Below are 27622 nucleotides of genomic sequence, written 5' to 3'. Positions count from 1 at the left end.
CCCCAGGACTGCCTATGCCTCTAGGAGGTCTGGCGGTCTGAACCCACAGGGACTTCAGAGCTCCCCTCCCCTTCCTCGTTCAGCAGCCCAGAGGGGAGGGTCGTATCCCCTGTCCCACCCCTCAGGTGCAGAGCAGGGTCTTAGGCCACAAGTCGGTGTGAGGCCAGCCTGCTGTGTGACCCCAGGCAAGTAAGTCCCTGCCCCTCTCTGGGCCTCAGAAAAGATCATTTCAGAGGCTCCTTTTCATAATCAATACTGAGGGGAGCCTCCTAAAAAGGGAAAAAAGAGAGGCAGGCAGGGTGGCCTAGAGAGATGTGGGAGCTGAGAGAGGGGGCTGGGCCTCGGCCGCTGGAGGGTCTGACACCCCGGGAGGGTGTGGACCCCACGGGGGAGCACTGTGTTGGCAAGCAGCCAGAGGAACCTACGGCAAGTCAGAGTAAGGGGCTCACCCACCGTGTTGTCTGCCTTCCAGCCCTGTACCGTTACTCCTTGAGGAGGCAAGGGAACGAGCCTCCTGGTAATGCCGAAGGTCATTTCTCAAGCCGCCAGCTTCCTGGACTGGGGCGTGGCTTCCCCTGCTGGCTCTGGAGGCCCCTTGGGCACTGCGGGGCAAGGGGCTTCTGTCTGCACCTGCACCCCGCAGGCCAGTGGGGGGCTGGAGACCTCGCTCACAGCGTGAGCTGGGCCCAGTGGCCGCTTTGACTCAGGTCAGAGTGCAGGGTGACCTGGAGCCAAACCGGAGGGCTCTGACCTCAGGGCACTGACGTCTGCTTCTCAGGACCCCTCAGCCCACAAGCCGCCATTGGAAGACAGGCCACAGGCCTCCCTGGGCCAGGCCACGGGTTTCAGAATGGAGGGCACAGCTCCTGCCCTCGAGGAACCGTTGGAGGAGAAGTGGTACACGCCAAAGAAGCCCCAGGGCAGGGAGGTGTCCCGGGGCTGCAGGGGGCAGCGTGGACTGGGCTCCTGAGTTAGGCGGAGCAGGGTCAAGTTCAGCCATGCCACTTACTGGCTGTGTGATCTCAGACAAATCACTTCACGTCTCTGTGTCTCTGCGTCCTCATCTGTAAATTGGGATGGTGACATCTACCCTAGCCTGCTGCTGTGGAGCCTGCTGGCCATTAGGCAGAGTGTTTGGCACATGACAAGCACCCCATCCACGGCAGCTTTGGCAGCAGCCTCACCGAAAGCCAAGCATCCCTAGGAGTTCACACCTGGGCGGGCTCATGGCTTCAAACGCCATCCACGGGCTGACGACTCCCCCGGCTACATCTCCAGCCCGGCCCTCAGCCCCGAACCCCGGACTTGTGGCATATTCAACTTTTGGCTCAACGGCGGCACTTGGCCCTCTAACAGGCATCCCAAACTTAGCACATCCAGAGGACTGCCCGATCTCTGCCCCCAAGCAGGCTCCTCTGCTGTCCGATTCCCCACTTAGGGCCGGACATCCCTTCCTTCCGATGATCCGCACACCGAAAACTACAGAGCCATCCTTGATTCTCCTCTGCACTTCTTGCCCCACATGCAGTCCATCCAAAATCCAGCCAGCCCCACCTGCGGGAGCCCCCACTTCCCATCACCCCTGCTGCCAGCAGCCCCTTGTTGAGATCACTGCAGTTACCCCCACGTTGGCCCCGTTCCTGGTTCACTTCCTCAGGGCTCCGCCCAGCAGCAGGAGGGATCCTTCTAAATCTGAACTATGTTCCATTCCTCACCGCTCAGAACCCCACTGTGGCTCCCTTCTCGCTGACGGTAGAAGCCAGCATCCTTCCCACAGCCTCCGGGTCCTCTGCCATCTGCCCTGTCATCTTTCTGACCCTGTCCCCATCACCCTCCTCCGGGTTCCTCAGCCCCAGCCTCCCGCCCCCCCCCCCCACAGTGGGTAAACTGCCTTCGCACCCATCATGCCATGTGACTTACAACACCTTAAGGACCGCAAGAGAAGGATCATGGCCCCAATCTACTGATGAAGAAACTGAGGCGGAGAGGCCAGCTGGCTTGCCCAGGATCCCAGACATGGAGCTCGGACCAGGAGCTGCGGTCCTCGGTCCCCACAATCCCCCCTGTCTCTGGCCTCTGGCTTCCGGGACTCCCAATCCTTTAAGATAAAACCCCACAGAAGCCAGGCAGTGCTGGGGCCGGGTTGTGGGCAGAGTACACAGGGTCCTGGGGTGAGTCCAGGCCCACAGGATGGCATGACAGAGCCAGCAGGACACAACCTCTCTGCAGCTCTGGATGTTGGAGGGGATGACATCCCCAGCTCCCGGGGCATCGGAGGCTTGGGGACCAGGAAAGAAGGAGTGAGTGCCTGATCCCTCCCTCCCTCACCTAGGGATCCGTTGGGATCCCGTGAAGGCAGAGAGAGGGGCAGACAGAGGAGGAGGAAGAGAGGAGTGGAAGGCAGGGAAGATGGGGCTGGGTAGGGACAGAGGTGAGGGAGAGTCTCGAAGAGAATGGAGGCTGACAGAGGGTCAGCGTCCAGGGCTGACGGAGAGGAGAGAGGGAGGTGATGGGAGGGAGAGAGGAAAGAGGGAAAGAGCTGAGGAAGACAGGAGGGAGAGGAGATAGGAGGGAAGGAGAAGCAGGAGAAGAGAAAGGGTGGGAGACAGGAGAGACAACCTGGAGGCTGGAGAACAGACTGGAGACAGAGAAGGCAGCGGGGAGTGGAAGAAGGCATCTCCAGAGCAGGGTGAGAGGCCGGGGAGCCCCCGGAGGCTGCCTCCGGGCTCACGGCCTCTCACCCACCCGCACCCCCCCCACCCCCGGGGGGCTCCGCCACTCACCTTGTCTGCCGACTGCGAGGTGCCAAAGAAGATGGGGATGAAGGCGAGCCAGACGATGCAGGTGGTGTACATGGTGAAGCCAATGGGCTTGGCCTCGTTGAAGGTCTCCGGGACACCGCGTGTCTTGATGGCGTACACGGTGCACGTGACCATGAGCAGCATGCTGTAGCCCAGCAGGCAGATGAGCGACAGGTCCGAGATGTCGCACTTGAGCACGCCCCTGGCGAAGCGGGGGTCGAGCGTCCGCTGGTCCTGGAAGTCCACCACCGAGTGGGAGGGGTCCACCACAAACCACACGCAGATGCCAAGCAGCTGCAGCGAGATGAGGCTGAAGGTGATGGCCAGCTGCGAGGCCGGGCTGATGAAGCGCGGGGCGCTGACCGACCGCTTGCCCTGCTCGAAGATGCGGTAGATGCGGTTGGTCTTGGTGAGCAGGGCCGCGTAGCTGATGCTCATGCCCAGCCCCAGGAAGATTCGGCGCAGAGAGCAGGTCCCCAGGTCAGGCTCGGCAATCATGAGGAAGGTGGTGGCGTAGCACAGGAAGATGCCAGCCAGCAGCACGTAGCTCAGCTCGCGGCCCGAGGCCTTGACGATGGGCGTGTCGTTGTAGCGCACGAAGGTGACCACCACAAAGAGCGTGGCAGCGATGCCCACCACGGCCAGGAAAAGGGGCAGCACGGCCCAGGGCGAGTCCCACTCGAGCTTGATGATGGGGATGGGTCGGCAGCCCGTGCGGTTCTCTGTGGGCCGCATGTCATACGGACAGGTCTTACAGGTGTAGCGATCCACCTGGTACTGGTACCCCCGTGCAGGGCTCACAGTGCCAGCAGCAGGGCATGCCCTTCACGGTCTTCTTCCGCTCGCCCGGCTGGCAGGGCAGGCTGCAGATGGAGCGGGGCAGCTGCTGCCCACTCCCCGGCCACTGCATCCGCTCTATCTGCCAACGACAGCACAGGGGAGCCGGCCTCAGGATATGCCGCCCGGTGTCCCGGGCCACCCCACTGGCCCCACGCCTCAATCACCCAGTTAAATGGGGAAAATGCAGCCGCCCAGCCCCACCAGGACCCGCCGGATCCAACAGCTCGGTTTAAATAAGTCCCCCCTCCCCTCCCCGCCACCGCGTGATTCAGACATAGCTGACCTATGGGGAATCCTAAACTCTCAAGGACCGTATGGAGACACGGAGCCCAGAGAACAGCAGTGACAACCTAGAGTCACCCAGGGAAGCAGAGAGAGCTCAAGAGTTCTGAACCCCAGCCCCTTATGCCCTTGCTGGTCCCCAGACCAGCAGCAGCAGCATCACCCAGGAGCTTGCTGGAAATGCGACATTTTGGCCCACCCCAGACCTACTGTCTTAGGATCTGAGTTTTAGCCAGACCCCGCAGGTGACTTATGTGCATGCTGAGAGATGCGCTGCCTCATGGCTTAGCCCAAGGGGCCTCCTCCAGGCGGCTCAGGAAGCTGAGTTCAGCAGAGAGCAATGAACAGAAGTTTTCGCAGAGGATGCGTAATATGTGCCCAGGGGTTAGCGTTTCTTTACATCTTGCTCTAAATTCATGCAAGTCACTGTCATATGTCCCCGAAGACACAATTGCTGTGAGCAAAGGAGCCACAGGCGTGTTGGCACACCCTACTGAATTCAGGGTTACAAAAGTCTGGAAAGTAGGGGAGAGGCCCAGAAGAACTCTAGGCCCTGAGCAGAGGGAGTCTGACTACACTTGGGAGCCATATTCAAAGCATCCGTTCCAGGGGTGCCTGGGTGGCTAAGACAGTTGAGCATCCAATTCTTGATTTCAGCTCAGGTCATGATGGAGGAGCTCCCAGGGTTGTGGGATCGTGCCCCACATCGGGCTCCGTGCTGAGCGTGGCGCCTGCTTAAGATTATCTGTCTCTCTCTCTCTCCCTCTGCCCCTCTCGCCCACTTGCACTCTCTCTTTTTCTCTAAAAAAAATTAAAAAAAAAAACAAAGCCTCTATTCCACTTTATTAAGTGGCCCTTAGGAAGAATTCACACTTGGAGAGCAGCACTCCTGGCCAGATAGGTGCTCCTTTGGGCTGGGTACTCGCTCCCAGGGAAAGATTAACTGGTTGGTCGGGCGAAGGGAGGGTTTCAGAGTTGAGGAAAACGTGGGGGCGGGGGGGTGTCCAAAGACGGCCTCATGGGAGGCGAGAAGGAAACCTCAGGGGAGCAGCTTGTCCTGTGGCTCCGGGCATGACAGGGCCACGTGGTCCTAAAAGCCCAAGAGCACAGCAACAACCCGGTGCCACCGTCCCGCAGGAACAATGAGGCAGGACAACCCCTGTGCACTGGAGCTGTGACACCGCAGGGGGACACAGGGCAACAGTGGCTGTGCCAAAAAACTCTGGCTCAGGTGGAAAGAGCAACGAACGCAGGTGAATCCTGGGACCACAGGTGTATTGCTAGCCAGTCATGAGCCCGGCAGCAAACACCTCAACCTCTCGGAGCCTTTGTTTCCCCCCCTGATCCAATGATAGCAAATATGAGGCCATTTTGCCCTTTGTTACTTATTGTGGCTTCCATCCGGGAGTCATAATGAAATTCTTAAATCTCCCCAGGACATCAGTGCCATGGGCTTTGCGTCTGTTCCCTGCGGCACAGCCAGCCCCCAGCACAGAGCTGGCACACAGTGGGGGCCCAGGGAATCTCTGCGGACTCTGTCACAGAAGAAGTGAGGCCCGGGCACTGGCCACGAGAGGCCGCCTCACTTTCAGACCCTGGGGGGGAAGACAGTGGCAGGCAGGGTGAAGTCTTTTCCTCCTTTTCCTTTCCCCACAGCACAGACCAAACTGAGCACTGAACAAAGTGGGGAAGATGAGACGGTTGAGGTCCCCTTCCCCCTAACGTTCCCCCCCCAACCCTGGTCCCAACTCCATGCTGGTGGAGGGGCCCTGTATCATCCGGGACGAGTCCACGGACCCCCCACACCGCGGCCCTGCCTTCACTTACCACATCTGTGGAATAGGATAAAAATAGTACCCGCCTCACGGGGCTGCCATCCGCACAGCCGGGTCGCGGGTTTACAACAGGAGCTGTACACAGCAGGTGCTCAGCAAGGATTAGCTGCTGCCGCTGCTGCTGCTGAACTGAATCACTGGCCCCCACTGCTCCTCCCACTGCACCCAAATGAGACACGCCCCCATTTGGGGTATTGTCCCACTTTGCCAAGTGCCCCCACCTGCCCTGTTCTGTCTGTCTCCATTCACCAACTCAAGGAGCATTGCTGTAGGAATGGGCTCTGCCCCCCGCCCTGCTGTGTGGCCTTTGGAACATCCCTCAGGCTGGGTTTCCAGAGATATTTCCTCTGGCTTAGAAGATTGTCAGAGCTAAATGGAATCACAGGCAGAAAGTGCTTTGAGGAGCTCAAGGGGCTCATCGCTGGAAGATTCTTACAAGAGGGGACAGCAGGGGCACAATGCAACTTGCCCAGGGTCTGGTGCAAAGATAGCTGAGGCCAGACATGGGCTTCCTGCGTCTCTCTGGTCCATCTGGCTGTCACACCGTGCCCACCCTGAGCACGTCTCACCCCTCATCCTGCAAGGGAGGGGCCAAGTCTACAGGCATTTCCTTGGGGGATGAACCACAAGTCCTCTCTCTCCAAAAACATGGCTCCATTCTCAGCCAGGTACACTGAAGGCCAGAGGGGGAAAGCCACCAAATCCCTGGGACAATCACGAGCCGGGAAAATGTATCCAGGAGGACCCAGGAGAAGACCCCCACCCCCAGTCGCCCATAACACCCAGAAAAATGACGACCTTCTAGTGCAATATCATGGCCGTAGGAAATGCTCTCAAACAGCTTTCTACCCACCACCAGAAACCCCATCTGACTGCGCCCTCTGCCTTATGCCACTGTCCTCCTTTGTCCCAACGCAGCCCTCCCCCTCCTCATCTCCCTTCCCCACAGCAGCCCAGCACTTGAGCCATTTCACTCCGGGGTCTTTCTCTGCCAGCAGGTGGAAGGCAGGACGGCCCGCGGCCAAGGGAAAGGACAGGGGTCCAGCCACCAGAAGTCCAGCTGTCCTGTTCCTCCACTTCAGGCTGGGGTGGCACTCAGGGCCCTCTGAGGCCTGGAAAGGGGCACAGAAGGAAGCCCCCACTTGGCAGCAGCAAACCCCGGGCTCAGGACTGGTCGGGGCTCCACAGTGGCTGCCTCCCCCTGCTCTTCCCTCCTGGGGCCCCTCCCTGCCCTTGCCAGGCGCTTACTCTGAGGTGTAAGTGGTCGGTCCAGGAGCCGATGACCTTGTACTCAGCTGAGCCATTGCGCAACTGGTACTGGTAAATGTCGTAGCGCCCGGGGGCATCTCCATTCTCATTGAAGGTCACGGGGTTCCCGGCGATGCCTGTAGGGGCCGGGGAGTGTTAGTACTCAGTGTCTTGGCTGAGCTTTTACTAAGAAGCAGGGAGGATCACGAGCCTAGGGCAGAGACACCTCTGGGGAGGCCCCTGTGTGGAACATCTTGAGAGGTTACACCCCCTGGAAACATCTGAGGAGACACCCCCCCCCCGCCACTCTCCTACCCCCACAGAACCCTGGGAGCCCTTCCCCTGGCTGCATGGCCCAGGACACCCACCTGAGAAGTTGACATTGCGGATATACTTGAGCAGCTGGGTGCCGTCCACGGGATCCATGCGTGGGCAGAGCCCCACGCGGCCTGGACACAGGTCACGGTGCATGGCGTGCAGCGCGTGGCCCATGGCATACACAGCATCAATCACAAACTGCACCTTCCCCTCCTGCTCATATGCCGAGTCCTGCCCAATGCGCTCTCGGTCTGCAACGGGACAGCCAGAGTGGGGCGTCCGTGAGGCCCACCATCCTCACAGACCATGTGGTGGGAACCAGAGCGGCTCCCTGGGGTCAACAGAGGTGACGCAGCCCTTCCCTGCACACCTAGGCCTCCTGGCTCCTAGCCCAGCGCTTGCTCTATCACCCAAGAGATGGTCTTATGGAAGCACCTGGGGGACGATCCCAAAAAGTGAAGGGGAGGGTCCACTGCCCTCGCCACCCTACTGCCAGACCGTGCGCCCTGACGCCCCAGGACAGCCAGGACGGGCCCGCACGTCCTGATCGCCCTCAGAAGGCAGTCAGCCAGGGGGTCTCCCTGTGGCGGAGCCTGCCTGACGTCCCCCAGCCTGGCCTAGACTAATCACGCCAGCGGCTGGCCCTCGCCCAGGCTGGGGATCGCCAGAACAAGAGCTATGACAGTGAGGGCAGCTCACCCATGGACAGCCACTCCGGCCAGGGGACGCTGCCCCCGGCACAGGATACAGATGGGAAAACTGAAGCCCAGAAAACATGAGAGCCTGGCTGCGGATCCCTCAGGGTTCGGGGACCCAGGCCACCTGGTGCCCCCTCGATGGTTTCCAGTGGCCCCAGACACCAGAAGTCACCATCATCCCTCCCCAGGGCACCGTGGCCATAGGGCTCCGGTCTCCCATCCTCACCCCCTAGGCCCTGGGCCCTGTGCCAGCTCCTTGGCTGCCTGAGGCTTCAGTGTCCTTTCAGTACAAAGGGGATCATAATCCTGCCCCACAGAGGCTTATATGAGATGAGGCACGGAAAACACTTGGCACTGAGTAGGTGACTAATCCACATTATCATTGTGCTAAATTGTCAGAATGGGGGGCGGAGGGGTTCTGAGGTGGGCAACAGAGGACCTTAGGCCAGAGCAGGCCAAGAAGGCTTTCTGGAGGAGGAGGCTCTTCCTAGCCTGGGCCAGGGTAACAATCAGACGATCCTAATCACTTCTAGTGAGCACCTGCTCTGTGCTAGGCATTGTTCTAAGCTGTTTATGCATAATAACTCACCGAATTCTCACAAGGGGGCTATGAGGTGAGTAATTATCCCCACGGTTCCCCACAGGAAAGCCCAGCAACGTCCCAGAACCACAAAGTGCTGAACCTGAACTCAGTTACTCCAGCTCCAAGCCTGCGCACCACTCTCGGCCTGACGGATTGTAAGAGCGGCATCAGGGGGACAGGAAAGCAGGGAGGGGAGAGGAGGGGGCTGGAGGATGCAGAGTGGAGGCAGGGAGGGGATGGGCAGAATGCTAGAGGAGGCTGGCTTCCGCTCCTGAGGCCACAGCCCCTGCCCGCATCACGGCCTGCGACTTCCCCCCTGGAGACCAGGACAGAGACATTAACCCTCGCAAGCCACGCCCCCCATCCCCTGCCACATACACCCCTGCCTCCCTGCTAGCGGGCCTCCCATGGGCATCACTTGCAGAGGCGATTCCCCAGGGGCAGAAGTGGCCGCACCCCAGCCTAGCCCCACGGGCCACAGCTTGGGCCTCCCATGTCTATTGTGCGGGGGGCCAGGTAGGGCTGGGGCAGCGCCGGGCCCTGCTCCCCTGGGAACTCCAGGGGTCCCCACGTCCATCCCTCCGCCTTGGACACCTCAGAGACAGACACAGGGTACAGAGAAACCCACTGCTGTCCCTGTGGGCTCTCCACCATCTAATCCCCTCCCACCCGGAGGACGGTCGCTGTCCCACCAGGATGTGGGGATGACCGGGCTGCGCTTCTGTGTCCCCTCAATTGGCCGGACCAGGTGGCTGGGACCCCACCCCATCCTCAGCCTAGCTCAGGGCTGATACTCCCCACCTGCTGAGTGGATGACAGAAATCATGGGATCCCAATGCTAGGAATGGCAGGACCAAAGGGGTCATCTGCTCCAATTCTGCCATTTTACAGATGAGGAAACTGAGGCCTTGAGAGGAAAGGCCCAGGTCACATGGCCAGCGGGCCAGGCCTCTTGATGATAAGATGAGTGTCCCCAGCTACAGCCCCTCTCCCCCGCTCCCTCCATTCCAGACTGCATTCGACCTGAGGCCTCAGGAGTCCCCAGCTAACTCCTTGGGTTCCTGCGTTTTTAGCCAGTAGACGGTCACTGTGCCCTACCTGCCCAGGGCTCCCACAGAGCTGGTGGCACATTTCATATCCCTGCCTCGGCCACCAAGACCCTGTGACCAAGGGCAGAACCTGATTCCAGTTACCCCAACCACAGGGTCAGAGATCAAGTGTCACCAGTACTCAGACTGGACAGTTTGAGGGCAGATGCCCAGTTGACTCTGGGGACACTGTTGAGTCCTGACAGGCCCACAGCTCCTACAGTGTGGCCTCGGGACTGGGGGCAGGGCGGACCTCGAAGCTGCCTCCCTGGCTCTCTCCTGGTCAGCTAAGGCCCTCACTGTCCGCTGTCACTGCCCTGCATTTGCAGGAGACTGGACTCGAAGTCCGGACCATCTGGGCTAGAACCCTAGCTCTCAGACTTCAGTCCCCTCATCTGCAAAATGAGGATAATGATGGTACTTACCTCAGAGGGTCAGGATAGGGTCCCTATGAGAATTAGCAGGTTAATACTCACAAGACCTAAAGAGAGGCCTGGTGTTTTGCCAAGTGCTACAGAGGTTTGCCAAACACCGGAAGACACAAAGAGGTGTAAGTCCATCCCTGCCTCGGAGCTCCTGGGCCAGCAGAGTTCTGCTAATAGACGGCATTATTTCTAGGCCAAGGCACAAACAGACGGGAATACACACGAAAGACAAATTCTCCAGCTTCACCAGCCTGCCCTCTTGTCTGAGCGTCTGATCACAAAGTTCTGAAGACCAGGAGAGACGCAGAAGGGACAATCCTGTCCCGAAAGGGCAATAGAGGGAGGGGGCTGGGGCAGGGTTGCATGGAAAGCCCCAGCCCTGGACCCCACCCAGCCCCAGGTCCTGCTCCCCTCGGCCTGAGGAATGGAAAACATAAAACACCACTCAACAAACCCGCACTCCCATCACACCCTCGTTTCTTATGGGTGAGAGACTGAATTATCAACCACGATGGAGGGGAGGCTGTGGCCGCTGCAGAGAGCAGGCAGCTCTCTGCCAAAGCCAAGGACACACTGGGCTGAGGGACCCCGGCTGCACCTCCCCACCTGAGCTACCCTCAGCCTCTCCTCTCTCCTCCTCCAGGGGTCCCTCCTCACTGGGGCGGGGGAGGAATGAAGTATCCATTCCTGGGCCTCTTGGGTCCAGGACCAAGTGCTCTCGCTGGGATCACGAGCCACCTGCACGGACACCAGACTGGGGAAGACCCTCCCCAGGAGAGTCCGCCTCTGCCTGGGGAAGCTTCCGCGGGAAGGGGTCTGGGGTCCTGTGGGCTCTCAGGAGCCCATCAGTGCTGCCCCTCCAGAATCTCCACCCCAGAGTTGTCAAAGGGCCAGCCATGCACTTCCAGAGACTTCTCCACACACTTTCGTCACATCCTTGACTTTTATCTCAAATCCAGCCCCGATTACAGATGAGAAAACAGGTCCGGCAAGGACCTTTATTCACAAGGGTACACCAGGTCTTGAGCGCACCCTCTACGACACCTCTCGAACCCCAAGGGCCCTTCTCCTGAGCTCCTCAGGAAGCAACAATGACAGAGCCTAAGTGGCTCACAGTGCTGGGGGCGGGGGGTGGACAGGAATCATAAACACAAGTTAAACAAGGACAAGTGCTCTGTCCTGAATGTTTGACGCTGTGCCCATAACCAGCACGGCTCCCCGCACACCTCCTGATTCCTCAGCAAATAACCCTACGGCATGGCTGGTGCTCACCGAGAGCCTTCACACGCCTGGCATTTTCTCTTCCCCGAGGGAGGCAGGCGAAACTGGCCCCCTCACAGAGGACGTAACTGAGGCTTGCAAGTGGTCAAGCGATGTGTCCAGAATCTTACAGGAATCCTGGCAACTAGCACATGGGCATATACACCTGGGGACTGGCCTGGCTGGTAAGCGGCAGAGCTGGGATTTGAACCTGGATCTCTCTAGCTCCATAGAAGTTTCCTCCACCCTGAACAGTGCCTCCCCTTCTTCTCCCTCCATCCAGTCCCTGGTCTGCCTCCTTCCCTCCCTCTGGGGCCCAGGGGTCAAGGATCCCTGTCGCCAGGGCTAGAGGAGGTGGTGGCCGTGGAGAGAAGGGGGAGTCGGGAAATCCCCTCACGGATGGGCAGGACCCCCAGGCCCAGGCAGTTCCAGAAGGACACACATTTCTGAGAGCTATCGGAAGAGACAAATCCCAGACACATGGTGGCAATGACAGCAGCAACAGTCTGAAGATGTCCTAATTGTGCCCCCAGGTACAGTGAGCCAGAGATGCGTTTGGCTCTGCCACAGGTGACAGCCAGCCGGGAAAGCATCGGGAGAGGATTTTCTCCGTCAAAACCCTGCAGCGATGGTTACTACGGTGACTGCAGCCTTTGTCTGCAGGTTGTAAATTGTAATTGAAATGAGTTTTCAAGGTTGAAATAATCAGAGTTCCTCCTCATCTCCCCCATCACCTCCCCACAACTCACCCCACCTAACTGCAACCCTCCTGAGTTCCTCCCTCGCTCGCGCCACGCATTCTTGAAGCGGCTCCCTCACGTAAAGGAATACAAAATCAATTACGTATATACTCGCGCATGTACACGTCTACGCGTGCACCTGCATGCACTGATACACAAGGTCTATACACACACCCGTGTTCAAACACATATAAACACAGGTAACATATATATCGCGTGGCACTCATCCAGAGTCACCAACAGATTCACCCACCGTTGGGCCAAGAAGCCCGCAAGTGTTTTCTTTGGGAGGTGACACCCGGAAGCACCAGCAGCGGGTAGGAACCAGAAATGGGGAAGGGAGGCAGCTGATACCGGGTGGGCTCAACCCCGCTGGGGACCGCCAGGACACTGCGTCACAGACACAGTGTTGCCCATCGGAGGAGACAAACACTCTAGCTCCTGCCAATCTTGGGCCAAGGGCTGCTCCCAGGGGCATTAATTAACTCCACTGGCAGAGACAGGGTGGGGGAGCACGGAGGGGACTGGGGGGGGGAGCGGCTGGCATGTCCACAGTCACAGCCACGTGTAATCCAGCAAGGTGCGTGGGCACAACACACACATCTACACGTAGAAGCCTGAATTTACATACAAATATGCAAACGTACACACCAGTGTTCATCCCTTGGGCAGACTTCCAGGGAGAAGCGTAAGAGGGTCCCAGGATCCGCCCGGCTGGGCCTGTCTCCTGGCTCCGCCACAGACCAGCTCTATGACCTAGGTCAAGTAAGATCTCCATTCCTCAAATATAAATTCGAGGTACTCATACTGACCTTGAGGGGCCAGCGGGAGGATGAAGGAGGCACAGACATAACACACAGCATCATACCTTATATACAGAAGGGCTTTGTAAACCTGTTTCCTGTCCTCCCGGGCCCTCCTCCCCTGGGCAGCATCCCACAGCCAGGGACCTCTCCCCAAGCCCGGGCACCCCTTCCGTCCTGCCTACGGCCTGGCACAGGCTGGCTCTCCTTCCCTCCAGTTGAGATAAGCGTGGGGTGCCCACCCCAGGCAGACAGGGGCCCAGGTCAGCCCGCCCGCTGATACGCAGATGGGGGGACAAAGCTGCCACACTGTGCTTTCTGGCCATCCCCCTCTTTCCTGACCTCCTGTGGTTGAGACATTCTCCCTGTCACCTCCCTGAAACACACAGGTTTCTCTGAGGGTCCCCTGAGTCCTGCTCCTGAGGCTGGGCTCCACGCTCCCCAGTCCTGCCCGTCGTGCCCCAAAATCACATGACAGGCTGTCCCTTGTCCAGGGTCCCATTCCTATTCTTCAGCCTCATACCCTGGTTCCTGCTGAGCCCTGCCCTCCATCAAGACACCTGCTTTCCAGTCTGAGGTATCTCTAACTCAGCCTGGTCCCCTCTGTCCCTCAGCCTGTTTCCCCAAACCCAGCATCCACTCTCTCCTCTCTGTCCCAGGGAACCACCTCAGGTGTCTCCGGGATTACCGGTTGGGGCAGATGGGGATCACCACCTCAGTGGCACGAGATAAGGTGACCTGGCCAGTCGAGGCGGACTCCTGTCTCCCAGGTGTTCTCTCTGGCTCTGTGGTGGTACAGCCCAGCTGCAGGCCCCTTTCGAAGGTAAACGATTCTTGCGGACCCGCAAGAATATGACCCCAGGATGAAAATATTGACATTGGAAGTTGGTGGTCCCAGCTGTGACAGAGACTTCCAATTGCAGATGACCACAGCAGCGGAGAAGCTCTGTCTCTGAAATTGGTAAAGATACCTTCTGGATGGCCGCTGCATGAAAAAGCAAAGCTCAAGTCTCGTCCTGGAACTCCTAGGTCCCTGAGAGTCTGACTTCAAGCCCGTGTCTCCAGATATTCACAGATCCCCAGTTCGAGAAGCAGGATATGTGTGTCGGGGCCAGATGGGAGCAGCCTGAACCCCCCGTTCGGCCTCTTGCAGACCTGGCGAGTTGCTTAGCATCTCTGAGTTCTGGTCCCCTGGTCTGTGAAAGGCACCTGGCACCCAGGACCACTAGACAAGAGTAATACCTGGAGAAGAGCAAGCAAGGCCGTTCTCTGCCCCTTGCCGATTCTAAGGCCTGTGCACCTCTGCCCAGGAGGAGAGCCTGGGCTTAACTCTCCTGGACAGGGTAGGACGGGACCTGGGGGCAAAGGGGAGGCAGCTCCAGGGACGGGAAACACAGTCACCCCACACGGTCGCCTCCTTTCTCCCATCACCCAGTCATGTTCCTTCCTCTTCCGGCAGAACCTGGCTTTCCCTCCAGTGGATCTTTCCCATCGGCGTGGAAATATGCTGTCATTCCCCCCATTTAAACAAACAAAACCCCTCTCTTGACCCACACAGCCCACCCCCAGCTAGCATCCCTCTTTCTCTGTGTACAATGGAACTTCTCGAAAGCATTGTTCCTACCCACCATCGTCAATTTCTCTTCCTTGTCTTCCTGATCAACTCCAATCCTGGTCTGGCACCCATCCCTCCAAGGAGTCTCCCCACGCTGCCAAATCCCCTCACCCGTTCTCCGTCCCATCTCACCTGCAGCGTGACAGTGCATGATGGGGACCGAGCTCTGGTCTCCACTCCTGTGCCGGCTCCTCTCCCCACCCCTTGACATCTCAGTGTCCAGGGCTCAGTGCAGGGACCCCAATGGCACTCCCTCCCTTGGTGTCCCCAGCCAGCCCCATCCATGTGCTGACAGCTCCCCAAATCCCAAGGCCAGCCAGGCTTCTACATCCACATCCAACAGGCATCTCAGGCCTAAACTGAGCTCCTGGCTCCGCCCCCCCCCAGCCCAACCTTCCTCCACCCATCTCGTGCACACCCAAGAACCATGCAGCCACCCTTGATTTACTGTCCTCTTCCTCTCACCTCGAATCCTTCAGCGAACTCCATGGCCACTCTGCCAAACGGACAAAGAAATCTGACCCCTTCCCACCTCCAGGGCCACCACCTGCTCCAGGCCCCATTACCTCCTGCCCAGGCTACAGCACCGGCCTCTGAACTGGTCTCCCACTCTACCCTCACCCCACCTCCTCTCCAGACCGCAGAGTGAGCTTGTGAGAACAGGAATCGGATCACATCAATCCTCTTTTCAAACCCCGCAATGGCTTTGTCTCATTCTGCATAAAAGACTAAATCCCGACAAACTGCCTACAAGGCCCACTGGGATGGGCCAGCCAGCCCCGCCTCTCTAACCTCACCTCCTTCCTGTTAATACTCTCTGCTTCAACCATTGGGCCCTCCTCACTGCTCCCCAGGCCTGCCAGGTGTGAGCCTGCCTCCAGACCTTTGCACGCACTGTGCCCTCCGCCTGGCAAGCTCGTTCCCGGGTCTCCACACGGCTGGCTCTCTCACTACCTTTGGGTCTTGGCTCAAGCATCACCTTCTCTGCAAGAACGTCTGACCTCACGATTTAAAAGCGCAACCTCCCTGATCCCCCAGAACTTTCCATTTCCTTCCAAGTGACTTCCTGAGTCTGCTCTCTCCAGGCTCACGGTTCGGCCCTCCCTGGAGACCCGTGGCACTGACTGCTGAGGCTATCCTACCCACCGTCACTTTGTCTGAAAAGCTGTATTGTCTCCCAGCTGCAGTGGGAGCTCCCCGGGCAGGCCAGTGCCCCTTACAGAGCCCAGCACGGGGATGGCATGCAATCAGCCTCCGTGAAAGCCGCTGGAACCAGTGAGAAGCGGCACTGGGGGCCGGGGGGTGGCAGGGAGCCCTCCAGCCACCAAGTGGCTGATGGCTTGAGTAAAGACGAATTGCTCTAATGGGTGGCACAGGCTGGCACCCACTGGAGATAGTGGGTAATCCCAAATTTTGGTCTTCCCTCCTTCCCCCAGGAAGGAGGCTTTCTCAGGTTCCTTTGGGAATGTGCGAATAGGAAGATCCTTCAAAGCCAAGCTTGGAATACCCAGGAAGGCCCCAGGGCTAGGACATCAGCTGCTCTGAGGCGGGATATTTGTGGAGCTAGACCGGCCAGGTTCAAATCCCAGCCTCTGCTACGCATGATCTTGTGACTTTGGGCAAGTCTTTAGCCTCTCTGTGCCTCAGTTTCCTCATCTGTAAAAGAGGTTGCCGGGAAGATTAAAAGCAAACCACTAGAACAGAGCTTGACAAGTAACAAATGCCATCTAACGACTAGCTCTTGTTACCATTGGTGGTGGTGGTGTGGCTGTTAGTGCGGTCTGCGTGACAGGAGTCTCCCCACACATCCCAGCTGCCATGAGGCCACCCTCCCTCTCGGAGTTCCCAGCCCCTGGGAACAGCAGGCAGTAAATTTCTCCTGTTTCCTCATAAACCGGGCCTTCCTCTGCTCAGCCATCACCTGGCTGGCAGACTGTCAAAAAGATAGATGCTACATCTGCCTTGTTTACGGCTTTAATTCCCGAACCCTCTCTGCGTGCTCCCAGGGAGGGGCCCGGGAGATGGGGAGGGCTCCCCTGGGCCTTGACAGCTGCAAAGACTCCCCACTCAGGGACCCCTACCTGGCTCAGGTGCAGGGTGGTCCCTGGGCAATTTGCAAGCGCTCCCCACAGATCACTTCCATCCCTTCCCTGGGAAAAGGGGAGCGAGACAGCTCTGCTGGGACGGGGATGGCCATGGGTACCGTGATTCCCGTTTTACAGGTGAGGAAACCGAGGCCTCAAGAGGTAAAACGCCCCGCCAAGGTCCCACAGCTAGGAAGCGGCCGCACCAGGCCTCACACCCAGGTCTGCTCTCACCCTTACCATTTGGAGACATACCAGCCCGATCTCCAAATGCCGATATCTGCTGCTCTTATGAGACTATGTCCGGTCACAGCCGTTCTCTCCCCAGCCATTCGGCACGCAGGCTGGAGGTGCTGGGGAAGTGGCGCCCTCCAGGAGTGGCATGTGGGACTGAAACAGGCAGAGGCCAACTGCAGAATCTGTTTGCATCAAGGGGACCAGAGAGGGCCAATAGGAGGCCACCAGTGCTGAGGGGCAGGCGTCCTGGAAGAAGTAAGTGGGAAGCCAGACTCTGGAGACAGCCTGGGGGTATGTAGAGAACAGAGAGCCTGCCTGGGCTGGTGGGGGCGGGGGGGGGTGGGTGGGGGGAGCGGCAAGACTGAGGGGGCCTGGAGAAGTGGGAAGGAAGGACACAGGAGAAGTGGGAAGGAAGGAGAGACAGCAGCACCAGCCCTAGGGCCGGGCTGCCTGGGTATAAATCCAGTTCTGCCAATTTTCTAGTGCTATGATGTTCTCAAATGGCCTCAGTAGCCTCTTCCGTAAAATGGGTGCTGCACCTGTGCCTTTACCAACTGTCCTCTCGCATCCGGGATCCTACAGCTGACGGAATCGGTACCAACAGACTTGGAAACCCCCCTCTCCCACTCACCCTCCACATCAACAACCACTGTACCAACACTGATCATACACATCATTTTGCAGCCAGCCTCTTCGTGCACGGTATCCCCCCGCCCCCCATCCTCACCACAGCCCACGGAGAGGGGCAGCGACTCCCCTGCCTTCTCTGAGACTCGGAGAGGTGAAATGACCTGTCCAAGGTCTCACAGCAGGGAGGACACAGAGTTCAGATCCAGACCCGGGGATGAGTCCTTCCCCTGCCCTCCCCGCCCCCACCACCAGCTGTCCCGGGGCAGAGCAGCACTCCGTGGGTGTCACCCGGGTCCCCCTGGCCTAAGACATTCTCCCAAGGGAGCAGCTCAGCTCAAACCTGGGCGGGGCCATGGGAAGCCAGAGTGACCTCCCCCTCACCCAGGGTGGGTCTCAGGCCCCACGAGCGAACATTCCTGGCTGTAGCCCTGCTCCTCACGTTAGCCCGAGATAGACGGGCTCACCGTGCCTGACCTGGGGCCACGCCGGGACTCTTGCCAGCCTCTCCTGGGGCTTCAGCTGCAGCAGGAGGGCTCAGGGTCAGCTGTATCGTGCTGTCCTTCTCCTCACCACCTGTGTTCATGCAAGCCTCAGCTCTTTTGTTCATGCCTTCCCCCAGTCTGCAGGTCTGGGGTGCAAGCCGTCCTCCCTCCCATCACCGCCTCTCCCTCTGAGCCAGGGGCTACCACATTTTACTGCACAGTAGAACCACCTGGGGGACTTTTTAAAAAAATCCCGATGCCCAGGTTGCACCCAGAACCAACTCCCTCAGAATGTCTGGGGGTGGGAGTCAGGCATCAGTAGCTTTAAAAGCTCCCACGGAAATTCACCGTGAACAAGGCTGTCCCCACCCCGGTTCCCAACCCTAGGTACACATAAAATCACCCGGGGGAGCTTTCCCAAAACCTGTAGGCCAGGCCCCACCCCTCAGGTTCTGATGTAATGGGTCTGGGGTGGTGCTGGTATAGTTTTAAAAGCTCCCAGGTGATTCTGATGCACAGTCGGGCCTGAGAGCCACCATTTCCCAATTCATCAAGTGCTTCCATTAATACTTTGTCACTTCCACCCCGAGATATCCTCTGGCCCGGTTCACCATCAATCCCATTTCTCAGATAAGAAAGCAAAGGCCCAGAGAGGTCACAAGAGCGTGCCTCAGGCTCGCAGGGAAGCTCTACACTCTTCTGGATTCTGCTCTAGGCCTCCTTCCTCCACCTGCTCCTACAGCCCAAACATCTCCCTCGGGGCTGCGGAGATGTACCCCTCTCCCCAGTTCACCAGCGCGGTGGCGGGAGACGTTTGCAAATCCTGACCCGAGACCTGGGCGTCTGAGTAGAGCCTACGGGGGCTGATCAAGGCCCTCTCCCTCCCGCCCCTCCCAGACCAAGAGGTGACTCCAGAAAGCCCTCGCCTTTGGCAGGCTAGACACCGGAGGCCCCAGATACCCATCTTGCCCCCAGCTCCAGTCTCACCTATTCCCATCCTCGAGTCAGGCCTGGTGACCTATGATCAGGGTGAACTCACCATTTTCCAACGCCACTTAGGCACTTTTAAGAATAAAAGGGATGTGTTCAAAAATTATGCCAGGAGAAAAGGAGTGAACAAGAAGCTCGGTCACCCTACCCATGAAGGTTCAGGCTCCTGTGCTCAGGCATGTTTGTACTTCTTAAACCTCCTCCGTGATTACTGCCTGATGAAGGCATTTGCTGTGCAGCCTTCGGCAAGTTGCTTGGCCTCTCTGACTCCCCATAGTATCCTGTATAATACGGGGACCACAAAAGTCCCTAGAGCTGTTTTAAGAGTGAACTGAGATAATGCCTGTAAAGTATCTGGAACACAACAGATACTTAACACACAGTGGTATTTATGGTTATTAGCTCATCCAGGAACATAAGCCCCCACATAAGACAAATACACACATACGCCTTCTCCCTTAGACATACCAACTCACGCACATACACAATCACACACACCCGTGTGTGCACACACACGCTGCCACATACACCCACACATGAGCTTGCCTGCTGGGCCCCGGGGGATACCCATGGTCCTAAGTGGCCAATATTCCTGATTCCCAGAGAGCCCTGGCCACCAGAGGGCAGCATCCACCTCACCTGCCCACCAACCTAATCCCGCTTCCTCCTCCCCCAGCCCTGGGGGGTCTCCCCACTGCCTAGCATTCCATGCAGCATGTCCCTGCACCCAGTCAGGTGGCCCTGTGCTCATCTGGCCCTCCTCCCAAGCTACACAGAATAGCCCAAAGGGTACAAGAGGGACTTCACCACCCTCACATAGGCACCACCACTCATGTTGGAGACACCCGGAGCCCCCTCAAAGTCACTGAGGCAGGATCCTGCTGCAGGACTGCCCAGACCAAGAGCACACAAGGACCCACACCTGAATGTATACAAACGTGAACACACCATGATGGCTACCCTAGGGGACTTAGGGCCTGGAGCTCAGACCTGAGTTCAAATCCTGCTCAACCACCCTCCATCTATGAGAACTCAGCTCTGTTTACTTACCTTCTCTAAGCCTCTTTTCCAATCTGTAAAACGGACCCATTGTCCCATCCTCCTGGGGCTCATTCCCTATCCTTTTCAGGACTATGCCCGAAAGCTACCTTTACAGGAAGGCCATCTCTCTTTTTTTGGTTTGTTTTGTTTTGTTTCTACTGCACATTTGCTTTCTGACATATTCTATAGTTGATTTATTTATCTCGATTAAACGTTTTCCTATTAGGATAAAAATTCCAAGAGATTTTTGACTTTCATTCGGTGCTATATCCACAGCGCTTAGAACAGGGCCCGGCACACCCTGAGAATCAAACTGGCGTTCGTTGAATGGCTGAGGGAACCGAGAGGTTTCTGCACAATGCTCACACCGGTGAGCTTCTGGACTCCCACACAGGGCAGCTGGGGTCAATTCTGTGGGCTCGTCCTAGGGACATCCAGATGGACCCCGAGGTGGCCACAGGCCGGAGGGAAACTCTGCCGAGGTCCAGGAGCCCCTTCCCCCCACCATCCCCAGCAGCATCAAGGATGCATGAGAGCCCCTTGAGTTTCTCGGATTCTGAGCCCTCCCAACACCCAAGGCCTCCATCCAGAATGGCCCTGAACCGCCCCCTCAGACCCCGCCCCCAGGCTCCACCCCCCCCACGGCCCGCCCCACTCCTGCGGTAGGGCCACCCCCCGCCCCCCAGGCCCAGCCTGGCCCCGCCCCGCGCGTGCTCACTGGTGCACTTCTTGACGTGGCTGCCCTTTTTGAGCGCGTGGCGGCTGAGCTTGCAATGGAAGTTGTCCTCCCAGAACTCGGCAAACCAGATGTTGCGCCGGTTGTTGTCCAGCGTGCGGCTGGAGAAGTAGCGGTCGAAGCCTGGCAGGGAACCAACCAAGACGTCAGGGCCTCGCGCCCCCCTTCCCCACCTGCCCCCAGCCCTTGCCGCCTCCACTACCCAGAGATTTAGGGATGGCCCAAGCAGAGGGAGGGAGGAAGGGAAGAGCATAGCCTCTGATCCAGGGCCCGGCCGGGGGGAAAAAAACAAAATGTGGAGCTTTTCATTTCATTCAAGATGAAAAGAGCTGTATTAAGTCCCAGGGGGAGCACGTGTAATCTTACAACTGCTGCCTTTATGGGAGAGAAGTGCCCGGTGAGGTGCTTTGCCTTTTAACCACCAGAATGCTAATATCGGGCCTCCGTGAGAAGGAGCCACCTGGGCGTCCTGCGATCAGAACAGAGAGTCTGGTGGGGGCTGACCAAAGCTGGGAGCACCTAAGCTCTCTGGTTCTGAAAAGACCAGACAAGAGAGGGGAGGGGATGACCCAGGTCACACAGCAAGACCAGGGCCTAGATCTTCTGCCTTCAAGTCCAGAACTGCCCCATCATTGACAGACACGGCTTCCTCCTTCAGATGTTCCGAAGAGGACTCACCAACGCAGCTCTAAGCCCAGAACCAGCCCCCGCCCCCCCGGGGTGGGCGGGCTGGCGGGTGAAGAACGCCTCGGCTCTCCTCCCAGTGCCCCTTCTGTATTGATGGCTGTTCCAGGTAATGTGCCCAGTTGACTGAGCTCTTGGGGGTGGGCCAAAAGTTCCAGAAGTTCAGTAGGGTCCACGCCATGTGGTGAGCTTCCTGTCTAGGCCCGGGTTCAAGTGGAGGCTCAGTGGCTGTAGGAGCCAGCTGCAGGAGAAAAGCTGACATCGGTGAGGGACTGGGCTAGGACAGGGTCTCCCAGCCTTGGTGCTCTGGACACTTGGGGCGCCACCATTCTCTGTTGTGGGGAACTGTCCTGTGCAGTGCAGGATGTGAACGGCATCCCTAGACTCCACCCACTCGATGCCCGTAGCATCACTGCCTCCCCCCCCCCCCAGTTGTGACAACCAAAAATGTCTCCAGACATTGCCAAAGGGCATTTGGGGGTCAAATCACCCCCAGGTGAGAACCACTGCTCAAAGTCTTCTCTAATATCCCAGAGAGGAAAGGGACTTTGTCAAGCAAGTTCTGGGGTTCTAATCCCAGCTATGCAACTTAATAGCCACTATATGTCACTTAATCTCTCTGAGCCTTAATGCATTCATTTACTAAATGTGGATAAAAGTGTCCTGTGGGGTTGCTGAGAAGACTAAATGAGATGTCTACCAATAGCCAGAGTTACTGTTATTTTGTATTTACTATGGCTCGAGGCTGAGAAGGGTAATGTGGAAACTTCTGTGGCCTGTACTCCCTCTGCCTCAGGGCAAAGAGAGAACACTGCTGTGTGACCTTGAGCAAGTGCCTCCCATGCTCTGGCCTTGGTGTCTTGGAAAGTTCGCTAGAGACGGATGTCTGCAGGCCTTCCCAGCTCCATTAGTGCTGGATTCTATTTAACGAAGCAAGAGCAGGGGAGAAGGCTCTGGGAGCCTGCCTCCCCTGTGGTGAGGACAGTGAGATCCCTGCCAAATTGGGCCATTAATGGGAACTTCACGCCTCACTCACAGCGAGGTTCTAGCCAGGGCAGCCCGTCCCTGCCCAGGGTGATTGTGGGTTCTGCCCCAAGAAGAAGGGATGCCGGGCAGGACAGGCCCAACCCCAACACCATCCAGGGCTTGCCAGACCCAGGCAGCCCTGCAGGGAGAACCCTGCCCCCCCCCCCCGGCACAGCACCCTCTTCTTGTCACCTGCTGGGAGCTCCCAGCCCCCTTCTGACAGAGGACTTGCCCCAGGCAGGGCGAGGGCCTTGCCTCTTCCTCCCAGATGAGAGAAGTGTTTGGGGATGAAGGAAAGTCCTTGATAAATAAGCTTCCTGTACGTGCCACATGTGCCCCATGTTCCCCACGCCCAAAAATATCTGAGAAGGGAGAAGAAAGGTGCTGAATCTGGATTTGAATCCCAGCGGGGCTGAGTGTAGCCAGAAAGGCCGCGCAGCCTAGAACATCAGCACAAAGAAGGTGTGGGCCAAGGTGGAGGAAAGAGGCGGGACGCGGGAAGATGAGGATTGGGCGAGGAACGGAGGAGGGGGACGGAAGGAGCAACAGCTGGGGATGACCCCGACAGTGGTGGCAGGCAAGAGCGGCGGGCATGCGGCCCCCAGGGCTGCCGGGCCTACCTCGCACAGACATCCTCTTGGGGAGGATGGTGACAGCGCCCTCCGCCACCTCCTCCAGGTGCAGCACAGGTGCGCTCTTGGAGCCCCAGCTGTCCGAGCCCATCCAGAAGAAGTGGCCTGTCTGGTTAGCCTTCCGTGCTGCCTCCAGCACGTGCCTGTGGGAACACACGCCAGCCCAGCCCAGCCGTGTCTGCCCGTGCAACTGCCCCACCCTGGCCACACCTGCTTGGGGGCCCTTGGCTGACCCTGCCCAGACACACACCTGTCCCCCCAGGCCCATCGTTCCCCCTGCCCCACACCTGCCTACAGGCCCATGGCCGCCCCCCTCTCAACCCATACCTGTTCCTGTAGCCCCTGCCTGTCCCTTGGGCCCACCCCTGCCCACAGGCCCAGCATGCTCCCCCAGACCCACTCCTGCCCCCAGGGCCACGTCTGTCCTTGCACCGTATGTGCCCCGTATCTGACTCAGGCCCCTGGAACTACATCTACCCAGCCTGGATCTTCTCGGGTTCATGTCACCCGGCCCTAATCCCACGACCACATCTCTTGGATCCTTTTCACGTGTATATGTGTGCACATGCGAACACACACACACACACACACACACACACACACACACACACACACACACATCACTTTACACCCTTACTCCTCTGCACTTGGGCCAGCAGAGCCCTCTCCACCCCACCTCTTCTGGTGCCAAAAGCCCAGGGCCTCCAAAGAGCTGCTTTCCACACCCTCCTGGATGGAGGGTGTCACAGTCCTACTGTGACATTGGTCGTAATCAAATCAGGGACCCTAGAGCCCAGCACAGGGCGCGGCCCACAGGAGACGCTCAGGGATGAGAAAACCAAGGAGGACTGGGAAGAATTCCCCCAACCCAGTGCTTCCCATGGAGGGCGGGGGGGGGGGGGGGGGACGGGGAGACTGGAGCACAGAGGAGGCAAGCAACTTGCTCGGGATTGCACAGCAAGTAAGAGTCTGTGATGCTGGAAACTGGGACACAGCCACCAGGGCTTGAGAGTGGCTGCTGGGCCTGTGCAGGAGGCAGCCAGCTGGGGTGGGACAGCCTGGGGCTGCCAGGGACAAACATGTTTCCAGGCCACAGAGCCCATACCTTCCCTCCTTCAGCATCTCCCAACTCTCGATATTCCCGGTCCCCCAAATTTGCTGCAGCCCCCCACCTGCCAGGGCACATTAATCTAGCGGGGGGGGGGGCTGCTCAGAAGCCACACCCACAGCCCTATTAATACCCACTTGCATTTGGCCAGCCAGAGATGACCAGAGCTCCCAGGCCTCCATCCCTGCAAAGTCACCTGGGTTTATTTTTACTTCTGTTTGCTTCTGAAAATACATGTGGATTTCCAGAAATGCCTCTGCACCCCCCACCCCACACTTCCTGCTACCGGTCCTTCTGGAGTCAGCCCTCCCCTCTGTGGGATACATGGCCCAGTGCCTTCATCTCTCCCTCCCCGCACATGGGTCCATCTGAGCTAAGCAGGGGGCCTAGAGCGGGGTGCACCCCTGGGTGGGGTATGGGATCTGAGCGCCAGGCTTTGGGGTGGGGGCGGGGACAGGAATGCAGGGACCAGTGATTTAAGTGAGGCAAAGGACCTCTGAAGGGGCCCTCCTGCCCCAGGAGCTGGCAGACCTGTGGGTAACAGGAATGTCCTGGGGCAGAATTTAAGGGGCCTGAAAGCCTTGACGGGGGCAGGAGCAACTTCCGGGCTCAGCAGCCTGACTCCCCCTTCCCAGCTTTTCACTGCCTGAGATACCTCCCCCTTAGAGCTGGTCTTTTGGCTTTTGAGGCCTTAATGATCTTCCAGAACTTCCCCCTCCTTCCTTGCAGGGACCTGGCAGTGACTCCTGGGGGAAGTCTGTTTTGCTGCAACTCAGGAGTCCAGGATGGGGTCCTTACCGAGTGGGGAAAGTGTCGGAGGGAACAGGACCCAGATGGACACTGGGTAGCAACAGGGAAGGAGGCGCATGGGGGCAGGGGCGGACAGGGGGCCTTGGCCGGGCTGGAGGGCAGGGGAGGCCTGAGGGCACAGCACGCTATGACGCCTCAGGCCAGCTATCTGAGGGAGGACGTCTGGGGAGAATCACACCTACCGTCTCATCCTCCTCTACAAATGCAGGGCCATGCCTCCCCCACCAGACTCTGAGCTGCGTCTCCCCCTCAGGCTGAGGGCAGGGCTGTGTCTCCCCTCCCCAGACTGGGGCTCCCGGAGCTCAGAGCTTGTGTCTCTCCCCCTCAGGAGAATCGCGGAGGTCTGGCCCCCCCCCCTTGGCCTTGATATCAGTCTGAGAGGTAGTAGCAGGGGGAAGGGCAGGAAGAAGGGAAGTGGGTTAATAGGGGTGGATACTCAAGGGTCATCTTTGAAGTGCTCCCGAGATTCTGACTCAGGACGAGAGGGAGACGTGCAGACAGGTGAGCTGGCCCAGCATTTATACTGTGTGGTCGTCGCACCCAAAGCCCACCCATTTCCTCTGCAAATGCTCAGGGAGGGGACTGAGGCTCAGGGGTGAGTGGGTACCCAAGCAGGACTAGAACCGCAGCCCAGGCCTCTTCCCACTGCTCCAAGCTTTGTCCAGGAAAGGGGGCAGGGGCTCCCCACACACTGGGCACCTGCTACGCAGGACTCTGCTCTAAGCCCTTTATGCACATTCTTGCATTCAGTTCTCAAACCTCAGGCAGGCATCGTTAACCCCCCACCGTCTTTTAAGCAATAAAGAGGCACAGAGAGGTTGAGAAGTTTGCCTCAGGTCACACTGCTAGGAGGAGGGAGAGCAGGATTAGAACCTAAGTGCTTTGGCTCAAAGCCCAGGACCTTAACTCCTCTGTTAAAGTACCGGCTTACCCCGGTTGGCCGAACGGATGTAGGAAACAGAGTAGGGGAGGCGGGAGGGGTGCCCATTAGCAATAGCCTGCGCCCCAGCCTGAGGGGTCTCCCAGCTCACACACTTACCCACCCCACCTCTCCGGATCCTAGGTGGGGTCAGGCTTGTCTAGCAAGGTCTCCAGCAGGACCTGCCGCTCTCCCCGTGACTGGCTCCCGACCCCCACCCCGCGGCCGCCTGCCCTCACCTGATGTCATCCTCATTGGCAAAGATGATGACCGCCCTGGCATTTGAGGTCTCCAGGAGGCGCCGGATGATCTTGTCAAATTCCCCAGGCTTGGGCTCCCGTGGTATCTTCACCGACTGAGCAATGCACACGCCCCCTGTGGGAAGGGCACCAGTCAGCCTGGGTGGGGGAGGGGGGGCAAGGCAGCATAGGTCTGTCCCTTCTTCACCCCACCCCCTCGGACACACACTCACTCCAGGAGACGGAGGCCAGGGGCTGCCCTTGGCCCCCCAGCTGGACCCCTAACTCCAAAGTCCTGATTTCTAGGCACAGGCTGTGTGGTTAGAACAGCCACAGTACAGGGGACCTGGGTGGTTCAGTTGGTTAAGCGTCCGACTGCGGCTCAGGTCATAATCTCCCGGTTCACGGGTTCGAGCCCTGCAGCCGGCTCTGTGCTGACAGCTCGGAGCCTAGAGCCTGCTTCAGATTCTGTGTGTGTGTGTGTGTGTGTGTGTGTGTGTGCGTGTGTGTGTCTCTCTGTCTCTGCCCCTCCCCCACTAGTGCTCTTTCAAAAAATAAATACAGTGTCAAAAATTTTTTTTACAACGGCCACACTACAAAGTTCGGTTCCACCACTCACCAGCTGGATGACCCTGGACGTGTCACTTAAGTTCTCTGTGCCTCAGTTCCCCCATATATAAACAGGCTGCTAGCAAGAGACGATACAGCAGTGTTGAGGAGCTGGGCCGCCTAGGTGTCAACCTCAGCTCTGCTACTTACTACTTACTGTGTGACCTCAGGGTGGTTACTGAACCTCTCTGTGCCTCAAATACATCATCTACAAAGTGAAGATACTACTACTACTTACTTTACAGGGTTGTTACAAAGCTAAGTGAGTTAGTGCACATAAATGCAATAATGTTTGGCACGTAGAGAGAGTGCTTAGTAGACGTTGGTTATTTTCATTGAGGCCACCTCCTAAGGCGTCGTGGAGCCGTAAACCTGAGAAGACAGCAAGTTGCCCACCCTGGGCCATTGCCGCCCCCCACATCCACATCCACGCGCACCTCCCAGGGCTCTTGTCCCCGGGCCGTGTGCTCATCAACAGGCCCCCTCGGCAAGAGCACCGTGTGGCTGCTGGCTCGTACCCGTACATCCTGCGTACGTACGAGCCGGGACAACCGGGTACATCCCGGGCACATCCCGGGCCGGCCGGCCATCCAGGTCTTCCCAAGCTCCTCTCCGGGCACTCACAGACTCCTCCGTAGGTAGGCTCCCCAACTCCCACTCCACTCCTTGGCCCTGCAGGGTGCCTCTCCCCATCTTATTCGTGAGCAAATTCCCAGCTGGGAGTTCAAGAGCCATTCTAACACAGTGCTTCAGGAGGAGCTCGGAAGGGGTCAGGGAGTCTTTGGGAGCCCCCCTGTCTCTCCTTCTTCCCTGGCCCACTGCCTGCCTGCCTGGGTCCTGGGTGGGGGGGGGCGTGGGG

At 58.4% G+C, this 27622-nt stretch overlaps 1 protein-coding gene across 1 annotated transcript in view; it reads right to left on the bottom strand.

Annotated features, from left to right (window-relative positions):
* The window catches only part of GRM4 (glutamate metabotropic receptor 4), a 103651-nt gene that overhangs the window by 9647 nt on the left and 66382 nt on the right, over positions 1-27622 (bottom strand). Inside the window, 7 exon segments of the mRNA XM_047102576.1 lie at positions 2784-3587; positions 3589-3720; positions 7007-7143; positions 7375-7575; positions 20719-20859; positions 23067-23221; positions 26155-26290. Coding sequence (XP_046958532.1) covers positions 2784-3587; positions 3589-3720; positions 7007-7143; positions 7375-7575; positions 20719-20859; positions 23067-23221; positions 26155-26290 — 1706 coding nt within the window.

This window comes from Lynx rufus, unplaced genomic scaffold, assembly GCF_022079265.1.
Source record: "Lynx rufus isolate CCGP_SWC_20201006 ecotype Redwood Valley unplaced genomic scaffold, mLynRuf1.p SCAF_6, whole genome shotgun sequence".
Lineage (NCBI taxonomy): Eukaryota > Metazoa > Chordata > Mammalia > Carnivora > Felidae > Lynx > Lynx rufus.
Note: the sequence above shows the minus strand (reverse complement) of the source record. Positions and strands in the feature narration are given on the sequence as shown.